Source organism: Phoenix dactylifera, chromosome 7 (assembly GCF_051530095.1).
Source record: "Phoenix dactylifera cultivar Ajwa chromosome 7, Ajwa_hap1_PhDact_Kaust_v1.1, whole genome shotgun sequence".
NCBI classification, from domain to species: Eukaryota; Viridiplantae; Streptophyta; class Magnoliopsida; order Arecales; family Arecaceae; genus Phoenix; species Phoenix dactylifera.
In genome coordinates this window covers 24,699,043-24,716,213 of record NC_143196.1, presented here as the reverse complement: position 1 = coordinate 24,716,213, position 17,171 = coordinate 24,699,043, and the positions used below count along the sequence as shown (strand labels likewise).

General features: G+C 38.7%; 1 protein-coding gene across 4 annotated transcripts in view; it reads left to right on the top strand.

Moving 5' to 3' along the window:
• Nucleotides 1–236: 236 nt before the first annotated feature.
• The window catches only part of LOC103716174 (uncharacterized), a 29,782-nt gene continuing 12,847 nt past the window's right edge, over nt 237–17,171 (top strand). For 3 of the 4 annotated variants that reach the window (XM_008804077.6, XM_088701347.2, XM_039127364.3), the window contains exons 1-13: nt 281–503; nt 745–830; nt 933–1,694; nt 6,054–6,244; nt 6,334–6,414; nt 6,561–6,695; nt 10,522–10,640; nt 10,861–11,163; nt 11,237–11,324; nt 11,496–11,601; nt 11,684–11,797; nt 14,280–14,443; nt 14,937–15,057. In XM_008804077.6, the coding sequence (XP_008802299.4) occupies nt 783–830; nt 933–1,694; nt 6,054–6,244; nt 6,334–6,414; nt 6,561–6,695; nt 10,522–10,640; nt 10,861–11,163; nt 11,237–11,324; nt 11,496–11,601; nt 11,684–11,797; nt 14,280–14,443; nt 14,937–15,057 (2,232 nt within the window). In that variant the 5' untranslated portion in view covers nt 281–503; nt 745–782. Of the gene's footprint in view, nt 504–744; nt 831–932; nt 1,695–6,053; nt 6,245–6,333; nt 6,415–6,560; nt 6,696–10,521; nt 10,641–10,860; nt 11,164–11,236; nt 11,325–11,495; nt 11,602–11,683; nt 11,798–14,279; nt 14,444–14,936; nt 15,058–17,171 lie in introns of all 4 variants that reach the window. The other variant, XM_039127363.3, reaches the window with a different exon arrangement.

Genomic DNA, 17,171 nt, shown 5'->3' with positions numbered 1-17,171 from the left:
TAGAGACCAACTGGACTGCGACGCGTGCAAAAATTAAAGGAGCGACGGATTGGAGAAAGACAGCAAAGGTAGAGCGGAGCGTTGAGCGTTCCCACCTCCTCTGTCCACCAGCAATTGACCGTTACGAAACAGACGGCACCGCCTGCCACGTCATCTTCGCTTTGGCCTCGGCCAAACGGCGTCGCCGGTTTTCTCTTTCCCCGCATAAAAAGAAAATTTTAAAAAGTAAAGAAATCGGCGGAGAATCGGCATAAATATCTAAATTTCCATTTTTAACTTCGAGTATATAAATTTACCAGGCCTCTTTCATCTCTTTTCCTCTTTTTCTCGCTTCAGACTTTTTTCCTTCTCTAAAATATCTTCGGTTTTTATGACTATAAATACAAGGAGAGAGAGGAGGAGCCGAGTGTAGGAAGAGTAGAAGAGGGGAATATATTCTTTTTTTTTTGAAATTTTATTTTATCACCAGAAGGGATCTTTCGACTTTCCTCACGTCTCTCCCGGTAAGCAGATTTTTTTTTCCTCTGGTTTTCTCCTTCTTTCTGTTATTTTTAGAGTTTTTGGTGCTGGTGGAGAAAGAAAGATTAGATCTTTGGTTTTTCTTTACTTTTTTGGTTTTTTGGAATTTTAAGTTGGGATATGCATGGAGCATTGACTTGCTTTGTTCGGACTAAACATTCATCTACTTTGTAGGTTTGATTTTTTTGTTTGAAAAGTTAATATTTTTGTTGGAAATCTTTGTAGGCAGAGGTTTATGATCGAAATCCACGCCCAAGGCGGGAATGTTCACTGAAGGACTCGATTCGCATGCCCTTCGATGGGTTCGGGAGGTCAGCATTGCCAATTTGCTTTCTTTTCCGTGTTTTTTTGCTCAATTTTGGCAGTTTTGCTCGTTTTAGATGTGCTTATACTAATTTGGAGGTGTTAAATAGGGTCATGCATCTTTCTCAAACCCTCAGCACAGGATGGATCCTCTTCGAGGTCCAAGTAATGGCGGCCGTGGGTTTGGCATTCCGCCTCCGGAGAAATTCCGGAGCGGGCACCTGCCGAGAGGGGCGATCCCCATGTCCCACACCATTCCTAGAGAAGATGAAAGTTATTCTGGCTCGGACATGGATGAGTCCTCCGATACCGAGGCTGAGATCTATGGAGGACGGTACTCTGTTGATTCTTCACCTCGGGATGATGTCTCAGGGCACAGGGCACCTAATGGAGCCTCCGCCGCAGCTGGCATTGGTCGTCGGTGCACAGTTCCGGTTTCCGGGCAGCATTACAACTCAAGTGATGGTTACTCGGACTTCAGTTTGCCAAGGGATACTGCCCAGCAGCAGCTGCAGCAGCCGAGGAAGCAAATACATGTGAATGGATACATGGAAGAAGAGGAGGAAGATGGGTTGTCTGATTCTGGCTGGAGCTCTGCTAGTCAGGTGGGAAGGAATAATGGTGGTTCTGGTGTGGCTTCGAGAGTGAGTAATGTTCCCTTCAGAGGAGATGCGAAGGTTAATGTGCAGAGGGTTGGTGTGAATTCCCAAGGGAGCTATCCTGCAGAGTGCTACTCTCATAAAGTTCCTTTCAGAAAGGATGCAAATGCTAGTGCTGATAAAGTTGGCATGAATTCACAAGGGGGCTATCATCCAGAGAGCTACTCTCACCGTGTTCCCTCTCGAGAAGATGTGCAAGCTACTGCTGAGATGGTTAGTCCTTTATTATGGCTTTTGTTTCTAGTTTCTAGTTCAAGTTTGAGACAGAGATAAGTTGTGAATGTTGAATCTGATTTCAAAATATGTAGTTCTAATACATATGTGGATTGAATTTGACAAGTTTGCGGAACATGTGCTATAACTCGTCGGAGATATGGTTAGATACTGAAAATCATTTCTTGAAGTTTAATAGAACTCCTTTTTGATAACTTGCTGGTTCATTTCCCTGCATCTAAACTTTTGGCCTATTGAGCAAGTTGTCCCTTGTTACTTGTATATCCATTAACGCTATTACTGTATTCCTTGATTGATAAATGACAACTTCCTGCTTGCAAATCTCTAACTACGTTTGCACAAGTGAAGTGAATTGCACTCCAACTAGTGTTTCTTACATATTGCATCTGGCAATCTTTGTCATTCTTGTCTAACTTGTTACTCTTGCTGGACAATCTATATTTTTATTTGACTCTTGTAGATTTGTAGTTAGTATATAGTATAATAGACTCTCCCTTCTTTCTTTTGGTTGTGACTATGATTTTATTAGATGACTCCTTTCATTCATTAAGTTGCTAATCATTCATGACTCTTCTTTTAGGTATGTGCTCTCTACAACTTATCATTTATTAAAGTTTATGTTTAAATGAAGTGTAAGATATGAACTGTTGCTGCCGAATTCTGGACCGAGGTCGGAGCACAGCTCGGTTGACTTTGAGGTTAGCGGAAACCGAGCTGAACCAGCTGGTCGAGGTCTGGAGAAGCTGGTCTCTTCCAGATTGGTCTGCAAGAAGTCCTCTTGTCAGAGAATTTCCGGTGTGAGACCCTTTGATGCCTAAGTCAAAATAGAGAGGCAACAGTATGGAAGGAAGAGATTTCAACAGAGTGTAGCTCTCTATGAATAGTATTGCACGATATTGCATTGCGTACTTGAGGTCCCCCAGATCGCCTCTTTATATAGAAAAGTCGATTTTGTCGTTACCTGGGTCGGCGTGGTGTGCACTAGTTGTTAGGTAGTAGCCAGTAGTACGGCTTCAACGTGGGCGACATACGGTACTGACCGCACACCGAATGTAGAGCTGCCACTATGGCTAGTCGCTGTCACAACGGCCAGTTGTTAGGATTGTCAGTCATTGTCGGCACGTATCGATTGGCTCCTTGGTCGGAGGCGAAGTTGCTCACCTCGGTCAGTTGGCTCTCCGGCTGGGGCCGAAGTTGCCTACCATGGTTTATATCGAGGTTGTCGAGGTCGGTTTGGTCTGAGGTTGACGTATCTAATATTTCCCCCATCATCAACTAACAGTACTTCAAGGTCCATTGAATACAAATTATTTATCCCTTTAAGAAATTGATACAACAAACTGCATGTAAACCCTGAAACTATAAAAAATCAGTTCCTAAACCCTTGAAAGGACTAAATTGCTCATGCCACATAATTTTCTTGCGTGGTATGTCAGTCCTTGCATTGAAGTTCTTCATATTGTTTTTCATGACCGTATTCAACTTTTTAATTATCCTATGCATGGTCTGATCAAGTGGATGTGATTTGCTCTCATGGAAAAAAGGGTTCACATTAGTTTGCTCCCTATATATCTCAAACATGTGTGTGTGGTTTCTTTCTTTCATGCCGAAGATGTATAGGGCTGTTAACGAGCCGAGCCGAGCCCGAGCCTAGGAGAGCTCGGCTCGGCTCGTTTCACAGAAGCTCGGGCTCGGGCTCGGTAACGAGCTCTGTATTGGGCTCGAGCTCGAGCTTGCTTGGTAAAGCAAAGGCTCGGGCTTGAGCTCGTAAAGCTCATTTCATTTACGAGCTCCAGAACGAGCCTGAGCTCGAGCTCGGGCTCGGACTCGTAATCGGGCTCGATAACATGCTATTTTTCTCTATGTGGTCCGATTTTTATGAATTATGGTGCTAAAATAAGATCTTTCAGCGGGAGACTAGAGCTCGTTTGGGCTCGTAAGCTGCTCGGGCTCGAGCTCGGGCTCGGGCTCGGGTGTAAACGAGCCTCATATTGGGCTCGGGCTCGGGCTCGTTTGACTAACGAGCCGAGCCCGAGCCGGGCTTTTACGGAGCCGAGACCGAGCCGAGCCCGAGCAGCTCGGCTCATTAACAGTCCTAAAGATGTATAACATCATTGACGGTACTTGGAACTGAAGTTATACATATTGTCTCTCATTGAATGTCTTTATACTTTATTATCTATGGTGAGCTAAAGAGGATGTGATACGCTCTCTTAATGGAAAAAAAGTAAAGACTACAAACTAGTTTGGTCCCTATATATCTCAGCAATAGGGATGCTTTTCTTCCTCCCCTCCCCCCACCCCAATATATATGTATATATATACATATATATATATACATATATATAAATATAGCATCCATTCTCTATGTTGGTTTTTCTTAAGGTTCATTTTCCTAACAAAGACGGTGTAGATAATTTTTATTATTGATTAATAGCCAGTGCGTGTATTTACCTGAACAAATTTCTCAATCATGAAAATTTTTTGCTTACAGACTGCACCTGGAAAATGTTTTTAGTTTTGGTTCAAAAACAACTACTTCACCTTCTATATCTTTGTCCTGATTGGTGTATAGCCATTTGCTGCATCTATTGTTGTCCTGTTCTTCCATATGACCCAATATAGCTTTTACAATACAGTAGATTTATTACTAACTAGTTGCTTTACTTTGCATGAGAGGTCTTGTTATAGATGACATTCCGTTGAAGAGGATTTCTTTGCTCGATGTTTTGCACTAATGAATCACTCTCATCATCCAAAGTTTCAAGTGATGAAAGATCATGTAATTATTGAGCTGACCTTGACCCTCTTTGTACTACCTTATTAGCAGCCAAGCACCTTTTCACTCTCATTGTCACCCACGTTTATGTACAAAGTACAAAGTTTTCATGTCATCATAGAAAATTTAATTACTTGATTTCAGTAATGAATCTTGAAAGTAAGAACAATAACAAAATATAGGATGGACTTTTCCTTAAAGTTGTCAAATTGTCTCCTTCAATGGAAGAACTTCCTGTTCACGCCATTATTTCTTGTAATATCATGAAGTGGTACTTGTGCCCCACTTTCAGTACTGATGCGCATCATCTGATCAAGGAAACCATCATTCATCTTAAGAGTCCATGATAAACTTAATCCTCTCTTCAAATGTAAAACATGCTTTATTACATCTTCCAAGATCTAACAATTTATAGATGCTTTGAATTAGGGGAGCATCTGTAATATCAGGAATCCTGAAGTACAAATCAGTTTTTTATGATTTCTGAATTATATATCGTCATGACAGCTTCCTTCATGTTAATGAATTGCTGCCTGCAGATATCCTTTTTCTAGCTATCTATCATCAATAAAATTTTCTGGATCTTGTGTACCGGAGTTGTTTGTCCTCTTTGTCCTGTTATGACAAGATTGAAATGTCTCTATGCTCATATAGAAAAGGTAGCTTCATGCTTTCCAGCTTTTAGAAACTCCAATGTTGTTTAGCATAAATTGAAAAGGGAGCATGTTGCTTTCCATGGTTCAGGAAATGAACAAGCTGGTGTTCCAGACTTTAGATATACTAATTGTTGAAGGTGACCTAGATGCTTGATTTGCTTCCAAATTTATTGAACTAGGAAGATTACATTTCCTTTTAAGACCTTTTATTTTTCCAAATTTTTCTTTCTGCTTTCTTGGGTGAAGCCTTTTCTGGAAGATTGTCCACTTTCCTTTGTCTTTTCCCCTTCGACCTCATGCATCCATCTTTGTTCAATTTAGTTATGGGCTTCTTACTTAAAGTGGCTTTGTGCTTGTTCCCCTTTGGTGGTCTTTACAACCTAAAGTATGGTCTGTAAAATTCGGTCTGCCATCATTAAGACATGGAGTCATAGTCTACTTAGCTAATGTTATGTCTTCATTACATTAAAGGAACTCCCAAGTTTGAAGGAATAATACTGTCTTGAAGAGTTTAAGACCACATTGCACTTCTTCGTCATATTTTCATGTTCTCATACTTTTGCCTTCCACAAAAATCTTTGCTCCTTACCACATCAATTTCACCTGACAATGCAACAATAGTCCTATTTGGGTTTGGATTTACAATTGGCATCCAACTTATAAATCCTAGTAATTTTCATGTTTGAATTTGAGTTTCCCCTTTAAGGTGCAAGTTTGGTAATATGCTGATAATGAGACACTTTCTGATGCTTACAATGCTATGACAATTTTATGTTCACAGTTATAATTACACATATGGGTGACACTTTGTTAAGTTCAGGTGTAATTTGATATTAGTGCCTTCTTATGCATCTTGCATGTATATATGATTGTTTTTGGTCATGTTGGTAAATATGCACGCAGGATGGTCCCTCTGATGCACCAAGTGCACCGCCAATTAATGGCTGTGTTCAGGAAATCAGCCATGCTTCTGAACCAATACCATCAGGGAGATTATACGATACTCGTGCAGCAAGTTCAAAGGGCCCAGCTATTAAACAGGAGGCACATTCGCATGTTAATGATGGAAGCAATATACTGGACCAGAATGCTAGGTCTTTAAAATGCTTGCAACTCCAACTCTGTTTGAATGAAAGCAAATAATTTGGCATCATGAGTTTAAACAAGTTGTTCTTATTCTCAGGAACACATCTAGATCTAGCGGTGCTGAAGTTGCCCCATCTTCTAGTTTGTTTCCAGCTCGAGTTCCCACCTTTCATGCAAGGCATGCAATTGAATTACTCCAGCTTATAGTTTATCAACATGCTAATATTGCAAATCACATGAAATGAATATAGTTGTGATGTTTGATTATCTTCCCTTCCACATATTTGTTAATGAGATATTTGTTTCCTTGGAAATTGATTTCAGTGCACAAGGGCCCTGGCATTCTGTGATTGCATATGATGCATGTGTTCGGCTATGCCTTCATTCATGGGCTAGAGGTTGTATGGAAGCTCCAGTTTTCTTGGAAAATGAGTGTGTGCTGTTGCGAAGTGCTTTTGGGTGAGTTTGATCTATCTAGTTTTTTGCTGAAGATATAGCTGTAGAAAATACTAAGTATGCTGAAAGAGTCATGAGTATAATTTGATACAAATTGTTATGCAACTTGAAAGCTCTTTGGTTCTTTTTGTCAGGTACGTCCAAAGTAGTTGTTTTAAATTACTAAATTCGAGTTCTAATCAAGAATTATGGGAGTATGATGCTCAATTATTTATTAGGTTTTTACATATCTTTATTATGCCTGGAACTTTGTTTGCATGTACAGATTTATCTGCATGTCAAAATAAATCTGATATGTAATTATGCTTTCTGGAAAGAGGGGCTTAACTCTGAGATAAATTTGAGATCGAATGCATAAGTAGTTCCATGTATGACTAGAAGGCAGATCAGTATTCCCAAATTTACGCAAAGTACCAAAGTAACTCTGGATCTGATATAACAAACGAGTAAAGTTCTCACGTCATTTCTTTTTAGTTAGTAATCTGCTAGTTGCTGTATGTCTTTTGTACATAAATTCCAGCCAAAGCAGTAAATCTGAATGTTCCAACTTGACTAGGATATTTGTTTCATTTACTTGATTCTTAGAGAAGTTTAGTTCACAGACTTAGTGACGCAAATTTACCAGTTAAGAAAAAAGAATAAATGGAAAAAGAAAATAATGAAATATTCTTTTGGAGATATATGGTGGTCAGTCATGTGAGTGGATCTCACCCCTACCAGCTGGCCAACATATTCTCCTAGAAATATTCCACTTCCTGCTTCGTAACTCAGGATCCCTTTTCTCTCTTTGGTATTGCCAGCCACTCACTTCTCTTGAGTTTAAAATCGGGCCAAGAAGGGGTGGGGATTACTTCTGGCCTAATGTCTTAAAAATAAAAAAAAATTGGTCTTGTAGTAAAAGGCTGTCCTTTGTAATCTAAAATATGGACCATTGTTGTTATTTCTTGTTCACTGGGTTTAAGGCCATCTATGATGCACCATTAAGTTCTTTTTTAAGTGCACTAATAACACCCAAATAATCTAAAGATTGATAAAAAGGATGGCTCCTTTATTAAACAAAATGCACCTAATATGGAAAAAGCTGATATGATGTTCCATCTGAAATTCTGATAATATCACCAGTCCAACTTTAGAGTTATGTGTTTAGGCCAGCTTACTTGTGAGGAAAATAGAATCTATTCATAGAAAATCAGGAAGTTCTTGCAATGCTGAAAGACACTGATTTGCTTAGTTGGTGATTAATGGTTCTCTAGAGAAGCTTTTTTCTTCCTCCTATTAAAGGGTAAGATTAATATTTTGATGCATAGGGAATTGCATCTACAATATTATATTGACCCTAAATCTAGAAGTTCCAGTAAGATAGATAAATAATGTGTTTATTATGTGAAGTCATAAGATACAGGTGGTGGCTTTTAGAGTTATCATAAGTTCATTCCTATTATTTTATATGTGGTATACTCAACTTTACTTTAGATGCGCCAGTAAGGAGGGTGTTATCGTCCTGAATCGCCTGGTTTCGGGGCGTACCAAACCGCATGGTTTGGGGCGGAACTGTTTGAAAAATCCAGCGATGGAGAGGGAGAAGGACAAGGAGGGAGAGGAAAAGTTAGAGGGAGGGAGGGAAAGGGAGAGCGAGGGTGAGAGAGAGGCCGAGAGAGAGGGCTCGAAAGCCCTCATCTCCTCCCAAGCTCCTCCACAGGCCCCAAGGCTCACCCCTATGGGGTTGCGGAGGATATGAGGGCTTTTGAGTCCTCTCCCTTTCTCTCCCTCCCTCTCTCTCTCTCCCCTTCTCCCTCCCTCTCTCTCTCTCTCCCCTTCTCCCTCACCCCTCCCTCTCCGGCTTTGGCTTTGTTAGATGGTGCTGAACAACATGGCACTGGAGCATATTGTACCGTACTGCCGAGCAACCACTATTGGTACAGCCAACCTTGCATCCTAGGGTGAGCCTATTACTTATATGAGTCTAATAAGTAGGGTTCGCAGTGTTAAGAGTTATCATAGGTTTGTTTCTTATATTTTACATGCGGTATATTGCTTTAGACACCCAATGGTGAGCTTGTTACTCTTATGAGTCTAATAAGTAGGATGCAAAGTCCATCTACCTTTTGCTTTCGACCCTTACGATTACCTTGACTCATACATCCTTCTTCTATCTAATGGTGAGTGATGCTCACCATCCAATTCGTCCAGATGACATGACTATCCAAATCTTGAAACCCTGCTCAAGATTTGATTAGCTGGATTCTATTTATTGGCAAACCCATCAGTGGGCCAAGCACTAACAATAGGGCCTCATGATTTCCACTTTAGGCTAACAGGTACCATGCTAAAACTTTTCTTAATTGTGCATTACACTTGCATGGCCATTAGTGTGCTTCACACACCTAAAATCACCTGATATATTTTTAGGAATCCTTTTGCAGCCTCTTAGAGCATAGGTTTTGCCTATTTGGACCCATCCCTTTCTTACAAAACAGAACCAACCAGAATTTTCAGGTCTTCCTTTAATTTCCCTTTTAATATACATTAGCCCATTAATGAGCCTGCACAGTGGCTGAGTGAAACTGTGTGGCAGCCTGGGCTGATGACTTTCTAAAAGAAAAAGGTTGCAAGGGTTGTATTACTTGTGCGAGATTCTTCCCTAGGATTTGCTTTTAATTTTGGCTGATAATAATTCCTGTACTGAGCAGTTAGTAAAGTAATTGTTCCAAATTAATCTTTTTTAGCTAAAGGGTTCAACTAAAAGGATATGCATTAGGTCCAAGAGATTACCATAACCATGATTAAGCCTTGTCCCATCTATTTAGGGTCCGCTGGACCACTATGAGACTACTCAATGGCATGCTAGCCTAGAACTTACAAGATTTCTTTTAGAAGATAATTCCCTAAATTTTTATGTAACTTTCATGCAAGAGTTGCTATGGATTCAATCAAGAAATGTTGTCCTGAGCTTGCGCCTCCAACATTTATGTTGCTCTAGGAACTGACTTGGGCCATGGATTGTGGATGGCTGTGAGTGTGCATGACATGAGTGGCTACTCAAAGTATGTTTTAGCCGATTATTATGGTTGTATGAACTTCGCCTTACTGGAAACAGGGGAAAAAAGAAACAAACTAAGGACATGAAGAATTATCTTCATATTTCCTTCTCCTGCATGTTTGCTACCCATATTTTTTGCTACCTGGCTCCTAAAAGAAACATTATCCTATTTGAACCTACTCCTTATAATAAATATAATTTGATTTTTTTGGAGCAAAGTTACACCTCTCCATTTCCCCACCTGAACATAGCACATCAAATATTGTAAACCCAATGTTAAGAACCAAATAACCCCCGCTATCTGAATATAACTAGTTGCTCTACATGTAGGTGATCATCCATGGTCCATCTTTGGTCTAAACAGCATAAATATTTTCACCAGCTCTTTTCGTGCTGTTACCTGAATTTTACATATTTATATGAGATACACTTTTATCTTTGATGCCTTTTAAACAATCCCTCATAAGTAACTCATTCCTTACTGTTCATGTCCAAGCTTCTCATCCTTGCCTTACATTCAAGCTCTAAACCATTGCTTACTCTCTTCACCAACAAGACATGCCACACATGTGATCCACTTTAGCCATCATGGGAAGTTTTAAATCTATGACCTAGCATTCCCTTGAAAGAGACCCTTGTCTTGTTCTTACCTATAGTCAGGCTATGAGGTCAAGGATTGCATCGTCTTTTTGTTATTCTTTGAATTTTCAGATTTTCCTGCTCGAGTGCAAAACATTAGATCTTAGCATTAGTAAAGCGACCAATCTCCTTTCCTATGTTATGTCGCAGTCTGCAGCATATCTTGTTACAGTCAGAGGAGGAACTGCTGGCAAAGCGCTCTTCAGAGCTTGTCAGTGAAGGAGCAGCGCCCAAGCCCAAAAAAACAATAGGCAAGATGAAAGTCCAAGGTATTTTTTTTTAAAATTTTTGCCGCTTTCTGAAGCATTAGTTACTTGTCATATCATTCTTTTCAAAAAAAAAAGCTGTCAAAATTCTTTTGGGATTTTCCTGTTTTCAGCTTACTTTCCTTCCTCAATTGGACATTGCCAATACATGTCTTTACCATACATATAACAGATTTGAATGGTTATGTCTACATTCTTATTTATTTTTCTGTTTGCTTGGCAGTTCGTAAGGTCAGAATGTCTCCGGATATGCCTTCTGGCTGCAGTTTTTCATCCATGAAAGCACCCATGGTAAAACTTGAATCACTTCGTTGTCGCATGTCCAATTTACGATCAACTCTTTCGTCAAGATGGGAATCAGTTCGGAAAGTTCGTGTTTTACCCAATCTGCCTGCGAATAGTTCATTTTCAAGGCACAGCTTAGCATATATGCATGCTAGTGCTCAGTATGTTAAGCAGGTCTCTGGCCTTCTAAAAATTGGGGTTACTACTCTTCGTAGCAGTTCATCATATGAAATTGTCCAAGGTACCTACAATGAATTCTGTGTTAGAAGGTAAAGTACTAGCGATCTTTTCTAATGAAATACTGGTTATTACAGAAACATATTCGTGTCAGTTGAGGCTGAAAAGTTCAACTGAAGAGGATTGTGTTCGGATGCAACCTGGATCTGGCGAAACACATGTGTTGTATGTAGCAATCTTTCATATTATTTCAAATTAATTTCTGTCCAAGTAAATGTATGAATATGTTTATTCATGTTCTTGGCTGAAGGTAGCTAATTACTTTTGAACCAAAAATGTGGATTAATTTGCCCTATGGTTGATGCGCATGTTAACTAATTTGTTTGGAAATTACAGCTTTCCTGATAGCTTAGGAGATGATTTAATTGTTGATGTCTATGATTCCAAAGGAAAGTCATGTGGCCGAGTTGTAGCTCAAGTGGCTAACATTGCAGAAGATCCTGTAAGCATTGCTAAGCCCATGACACTGACATTGATTTGAAGCTAGATTTTTCTGGTTGTCCTCAATATTTTTCTTCATGCAGAGTGACAAAGTTCGCTGGTGGTCCATTTATCACGAACCGGAGCATGAACTTGTTGGGCGAATACAACTTTATGTAAATTACACAACCAGTCCAGATGAAAACAGTGGTCTCAAGGTATGAAAATGGCAACATTTTTGTTTCTTGAGCAAGTTTTGATAATTTAATTCTTAGATGGAATAGATTCTTTCAATTCTCTCTGAATTCAGTGCTATCACTGACCAATTCATTAGCTCTTTCTGGCTGCTCAAAATGCATGCATGTGTGTGCATCCGTGTATTTCATGCATGTAGGTAGTGTTTTGGGGGTGGGTGTACACTTACACTAAAGAAGAGTGCCTTCTGCTCATTGTTGTATCAAAAAGTGTATAGTTGTTATTTTTATTTTTAAATAAACCCTCACTATTTTGAGCAACAGAAAGACAACTGGATTATATCTTTTTCTGCTGGGTTCTGGGAGTATAATTATTCTGTGTTTCTACTTTTTCTTCATCTCTTCTTTTGAACAGTCTAGAGTAATTAGTTCCTCTTGTGAATTTAGTCAAGATCTCTTTTGAGTTTTGTTTCAACTGAATGAAATTTGTGAGAACTTCTGCTTCAAAAGCTCTGTATTAAAATGGTATCAAGATTGAGGAATCGTATTACATACATGCCATGATGACTATGGTCAGAGATCTTGGTTGGTAAGGGTCTATAAAGAAGAAGGGCATGCTAAGGATATCCAAATGGATGTCAAATCTCATCCTTTCTGTGAAACCTAGCCAACTCCATGCTTTCTGTATATTTACCTAACTTCTCTGCAATTAATCAGATAGATATTCTAGATTTGAAATGCTAAACAGTCTTGGGAATGAGTTAAGCATTCAAATGCTGATGAATTGCTAGTTGCTTGAAGTTAGCTTTATATAAAGGCAAATTTGAGATGTGTACTGTTCCTGACCATTGTTCGTCTTGTTGTCATGATTAACCTGCAAATACATGTTCTATCTGATACCAAATGTGGAAATTGAAACTTATCTTATTGAGCAATTCCAACTTAATAATTTTATTTGAATTTTTGGTTCAATAACATTTAATCTTGTTACATTATCAGCCATTTTCTGTTCCCTCAGGGAAGTGTACAACTAAGATGGGCTGCATGGGTAGGAGCATATTTTTGTATTAGGGGACTGTAGATATAATAATGGAAGTAAAGGATAACAAAAGGGGTAGTTTCTTATATTATATAAGATTTGATATTGTATAGTCCTTAGGATGCCATATCGGTCAGTACCGCTGCATCCGACTATACCGTACTGTACATATACCGAATTGGTACATCATATGGAGGGTGTACTGAGTGTCGGTACGCCCAACCAACCCTTGTATGGAAGAAATGGAACTGACCTTGTTTATATAACAAGGTTCAGTCATGCATCCAGACCATTTTGGTATATAAGTTGTGGCAACTGAGAGATAGCTTACACATAATAATATCCTTGAGAGGTTACTGCTAAAAGTTTATCTTTTATGGTAAAATGTTGGAGCTTTCAATGCAAAAAATTATTACAGGATATCTTAAACTTTGCAAATGTTCACAGGAGTTTTTAGATTTTTCTGATTCCATTTTCTTTTCTTGGATAAGATTTGAATATTTTTGTATAGACATAAGAAGGCCTATTGCTGCAGTAGCCGGTTCCTAGCTAAGTTATTGAAGTCGGGAACATTATACTTGATGGATGGCTATGAACTCATCAAATGGTGAAATACTTATAATATCAGCTACTGTTATTTTGTCTTAATTGTTTTCCAAGTATGATGCATGTGACTGGTTCATGTGGAAGGAGTGTTTGTTGGAAGGCTGTGATCCTGTTACATGTCATGCATTGAAATGGTATGCTGTACCGGTCGGTACCGGGCATACCGTATCCGTACCGATGGGTACCAGTATCGGTGTGCCAATGTCGATACGCCTAGCATACCGCATACCATATCGTACCGACACTCGGTACACCTATACTAGTGCGGCACCGGTACGGGGTTCGGTACCGGTAGGGGGAACCCTGATTGAAATGGTATTTAATGGATGATTGCAATCCTATCAACTAATTAAATGTTTGTGTCTGGTATCTATCTATATTATTGCTGTAGAATTATCATAAAATGGAATGCTCATGACTGTTTCAGCATGGGTGTGATCCTAGATACCAATGTAGTTTTTGAGATATTTGATCAGTGTTTTTTTTTCCCAACATTTAGTTGGTTATAATATGATTTTTGGTGTCACTTTCCAAAATATTATCTTAAGATATAGAATCTGGAAGGGTTTGCTTACTAGAGAAGGGAGTATACTTTTTGGATTTACATCTTAAGGGTGAAAGGTATCTTCACACAAGGCTTTTGCTTAGATTAGATGCAGTAAAAATTTTTAACTCCTGATTTCTGGGATTAAAGGATGTCTTTTTCTTGATGTTGTCTACTTATTGGCTTACTTTTCCTTTGGATGCTATTAGTGTCTTGGCTGTGAATAATCATTGGCTATAATGAACTTTCACTTTCTCTTTTTTCGTATTATGTTGCTAAGATTCCAAACATTTTGGTGCTTTTGCTTTGTATTGCAGTACGGCTCTGTTGCAGAAACAGTGGCTTATGATATAGTCTTGGAAGTTGCAATGAAAGCTCAACATTTTCAACAAAGGAATCTGTTGCTGCATGGACAATGGAAATGGCTACTGACAGAATTTGCCTCCTACTATGGTGTTTCAGATGCATATACCAAACTAAGGTACTGATCAGATAATATTTTCTTTTTCCTGTGAAATAAGATTTTGATGGACCCACCCCTCTGCCCCCCTCTCAAAGGAAGAAAAAGGACAAAACAAGCATTCCCACCATCAAACTTTTTTTTACCTTAGCCAGCAAGTATTATTGAGTAGGTATGATTTGATTAAAGCTTAAGATCTTCATGACTGTCTCAAATTTACACTGACCTTTTAGGAATGGGTGCTCTGCTCTTGAACTGAGCACCTTCAGGAAAGAGAGGGGTCAGTGTGAACTTTAGAACGCCAGTTGGCAGTAGCATGGCCTTACTGGACATCTTTGTAAAAATCATACAATATGAAAGCAACAGCTTAAAGTTACATTAGAATTGGAAGGAGTCTAGAACTTTTCATCAAAGGTGGTTTAATGTTAAGAAATCAATAGAATTTTATGCCGATTCGTGGATTTATCTTTTAATATAATGTATGCTCATAAGGTTGTTATTTTATGATTACCAGATACCTTTCTTATGTCATGGATGTGGCAACCCCTACAGCAGACTGTCTCATGTTGGTTCATGATCTGCTACTGCCTGTGATTTTGAAGAGCCGTAGTAAGAATACATTGAGTCATCAAGAGGTATTTATTTTCTTTATTGGCAAATATGGAATTTTTTGTATATTATTCCACCCACAAAATATTATGTCTAGAATCAAATGCAAGATTTTAGAAGCTTTCTGTAAATTCCAGAAGTTTCCTATAAATTTTGGAGATGAGTATTGTGACGCCTCAAATTCAGGACATAACACAACCATGTTACCGAGGGGTACAACCCACGATAACACAAAGCCAACCATTATTTTTAGCTTCCAAATCCATCACAAAAAAATAATAATAATTAAAAGTTCAATTTCATCATCCATTAAATAAAACCAATATTGGTTCAGAGCATTTAAATCCAAATATAAATACCAAATCCATAATCCTCAATATTTAGAAAATCATTAGCTATATATTCATAATCAATTAAAATACTAAAATTCTTCAACAAAATTGCCAAGCTTGTTAGCGCAAACTCTAAGCCTGGACCATCCTTCATTTCTATTGACCCTATTCGTCTAGAGAGAGATAAAAATAAAAATAAAAATATGTGAGCGACACAGTTTGGTAAGTAAATTTTTCACTATCTCACCGGATCAAACATAAGTTTTTGCATGAATCGATGCATCATAAAGTAAAAATAACAATTATTGCAAGATACAATATTTTATAGTATCATATGATAAAGTAAGTCATAAAGTCAATAATGCATGCAATATCATCAATACGTCATAAACATGGTTCTAGGTGTATAGCATCAATAAAATCATAAATAATGTATATATCATTGATCCAATTATGACTCTCAGACTAAATGCTATGATTATTATTATACATGTGATAGGGTCGTAATTGATAAAATACCAACTACTATTACCCGCTGGCAGGGTCGTATGCCAACTACTATTATCCGCTGGCAGGATCGTATGCCAACTACTATTATCTGCTGGTAGGGTCGTATGGAACTGAATGTCGATCTACCCCACTTTCAGGGGCCATACATAGCTATCTAAGAGCCTTTTACCATAGTTCTTAAAACAAGTTTTTCTTAAGTCATATTTCTTTAATCATATTTTCTTGGATCATACATGAATAAGCATTAAATGGCTTTGTCGAGTCCATAGTCCATAAATAAGTGTTTAATAGTAGAATAATCATGAAATTATTTTTTTATAACAAAAATACTATTTTCATAAATGTTAAGTTCATAGTTCTTTAACCAGTTATTAATATTAAAATATTCGTGGAACCATTATTTACAATAAATCGTAAGTTTCATTATATCATATGCTTGATTTTTAATTTTAAGAAAATATGATATCATTAACATTTAATATTATAAGTATAAAAAATATGTGAAAATTTGAAAACTAATAAGGAGCGTCAGTTACTTTCCTCTTTTGCCTTAAACTTTCAAACTTCACTAGATGAACCCGCTAAACCTATTTGAAGTCATTAAGAGTAAGATTAATATTTATTCAATAATTTTAATAGTATTAAAATAACAAGAAAAATGGAACGGTTGGCTGGATGATGGTGTTCAGCTGCTCCCAAGCAGGTTAGGTTTGGGTGACTTGATCTATGAATCATATGGCATGAATTTGATCAAGGCCAAGATCATTTCAAGGGATTTGTCATTAATGAGTTTCAGGGATGCTCTATGAGACCGGAGGGATCGGTCCAATAAGCAGCTCGGGCGCTAGGGCAACAGATCAAGGCCCTTTGAGGGGGGCAACTCGAGTCCATAGGATAGGGAGTTTGGTTCATGGATCTATGGGTCTTCTTAGAGAGAGAGAATAGAGAAAATAAGGGAGAGAAAGAAGAGAGATGGGTTGTCCCTCATCTTCTCTTTCTTTCTTCTTTCTTGGGAAATGGGGGAAGGTAAAGGGTGGACCGGTGGCTGTCGTGGTCGTGGTCTGGTGAGGTGGTAGCTAGTGGGGGTGGCGGGTGGTGGGGAGTAACCGGTAGCGGCAGCCCGCCGGCCGGCCAAATTCAACCCAAAAACATGGCCGAGAAGGGGCTTTATTGGTTTGGTCATTCTCGGATCCCAGCCTGTGCGCCGGCGGCCGGGGGTGTGGCTTCGGCCCGAGGTTGATGCAAGGAAGGGCCTAAGGCCCTCGGCGACGGTGATCTCGATTTCTGGCAAAGCATGA